This window comes from Alnus glutinosa, chromosome 11 (genome assembly GCF_958979055.1).
Source record: "Alnus glutinosa chromosome 11, dhAlnGlut1.1, whole genome shotgun sequence".
NCBI classification, from domain to species: Eukaryota; Viridiplantae; Streptophyta; class Magnoliopsida; order Fagales; family Betulaceae; genus Alnus; species Alnus glutinosa.
Genome location: NC_084896.1, coordinates 3,968,076 through 3,970,111, shown reverse-complemented (window position 1 = coordinate 3,970,111; position 2,036 = coordinate 3,968,076). Strand labels below are relative to the sequence as shown.

Below are 2,036 nucleotides of genomic sequence, written 5' to 3'. Positions count from 1 at the left end.
GAAACTAAAACCAGCTTGTATTCATATAATGTGTGTATAGAAACTTCAATCAGAGAGAGTTAACATTCAATGAGAATCTCGATTACCACTTGCACGACCTCTACTCTGTCCCAGCCAAAAACACACTACCAGTACCATATCGCTGATAACAAAAAAACATAAGACTAGGAGTTAACAAGAACAACCTGCAACCCATCACAACCATCTAAGAAACTAATCAAATACTACTAAATCCAAACACATTATAACAAGTTTGACCCATAAACAAGGCCTACCCAGAACACAAAACCAGAGAAAGCAATAAAATGTGTTTACCAAACAGGATTAACACCACTTTTTGGCAGCACACAGCTCAACGCGCACTGTTAGGACATTCCCTAGCGAAATGTCCAGATCCCCCACAGTTATAGCAATTCCCGCCGCCGCCGCCGCCGCCTGCACCCCCACCAGCACCCCCACCACCAGAACCCTGATAACAATCCCTAGCAAAGTGGCCACTTTCACCACACTTGTAACAACTCCCACCGCCACCACCTCCATACCCACCGCCACCACCTCCATACCCACCACCGCCGCCTCCATACCCACCACCGCCATACCCACCGCCACCATATCCACCACCGCCTCCTCCTCGCCCACCAGATCTCCCACCACCACCACCATACCCACCTCCTCCATACCCTCCGCCGCCGCCGCCACGCCCACCTCTTCCACCACCGCCAGATCCGCTACGGCTTCCCTGCACGTCGGCTCCTCCGGGGCCGGTGACGTCGACAGCCTTGGTGCGGCCGTCAGATCCGGACTCGATCTGGTACTCCACGGCCTCCCCCTCGCCCAGGCTACGGAAGCCCTCGGCGCGGATCGAGGACTGGTGCACGAACAGGTCGTCCCCTCCGTCATCGGGGGTTATGAACCCGAACCCCTTCTGGTCATTGAACCACTTCACCGTCCCGCTCAGCCTCTCGCCCATCTCTCTCTCTCTCTCTCTCTTTCTCTTTGCGACTGTGTGTGTGGACTTTGGCGTTACGGGTGTGGGACTACTTATATCCAAACCTAGGGACACGAAATTTGGGTGTGAGTGCAACGTAGCGTAATGGGTTCTTTCCTATAGAATAAATACGTATTATTATGTTGCCTTTTTAAGTTTGATTTGCGAGGGTTTGGATTTCCTATTTTTGGGAATGCCAAGCGACAGATTTGGACCGTTGGATTTCATATGGGACGGTCAGTTTCTTCTGAGAGTCTATATTTTTTCAATTTTTTTATAATTCTTTTGCTATTTGTTAACACAATATAATATAATTAATAAAAGAAATTAGTGGCGGATGTAGTTCTAATTATATGCTAACACTTTGCATCAAATTGTAAAAGAGTTATAATACAATTACTCTTTTATGAATATCAATCTTCTTGGACTTTGAGATCACCGTTAATTTGGATATTATATTTAAAAACAGAAAAATTCTTTGGCCTTTATCTTTTCTTTTCTTTTTTTCTTTTTTTCTTTTTTTCTTTTTTTTCTTTTTTTGCCTTGATCTTATTCCTCCGTCTATCTACCCTTTTTTTTCCCTTCAAAAAAAAAAAAGAAAAGAAATCTCTTTTTTTTTCTTTTTTTTTTTTTCATTTCTCCTAAAAAAATCTTTTTTTTAATGTACAAAAATTTCCTATAAATCGGTTTGTAAAATTTTTTTTACAACCCACATATAAGCAGGGAACGAAGCCAGAAGCTTTTATGGGCAGGGACCAATGGCCAAAAAAAATTTCTTGGCAGAGACCAATAGGCTAAATTTTTAGTTTTTTACCTTCAATTTTTGATTTTTTTTTTCATCCTTCCAATTTTTTTTTTTTTAAAATAAATTGGGGGGGCATGGCCCCCGCCAATCCCCCTCCTTCCGTTGCTACATATAAGAGTGACATGTGTCCTTTCAATATGTAACAAAAATACACGTTTTAATAACATGTACATCTCACATGTTTTTTGAATAGCATTAATAAACATGTATTTCTCACATGCTTAAATGACACATATTACTCTT

The 2,036-nt window shown here is 42.4% G+C and overlaps 1 protein-coding gene across 1 annotated transcript; it reads right to left on the bottom strand.

Annotated features, from left to right (window-relative positions):
• LOC133882478 (glycine-rich protein 2-like) lies at positions 1-1,025 on the bottom strand. The gene has a single exon (XM_062321666.1). It carries the CDS (start codon positions 968-970, stop codon positions 353-355), a length of 618 nt encoding a protein of 205 aa, XP_062177650.1. The 5' UTR covers positions 971-1,025; the 3' UTR covers positions 1-352.
• Positions 1,026-2,036: the final 1,011 nt, after the last annotated feature.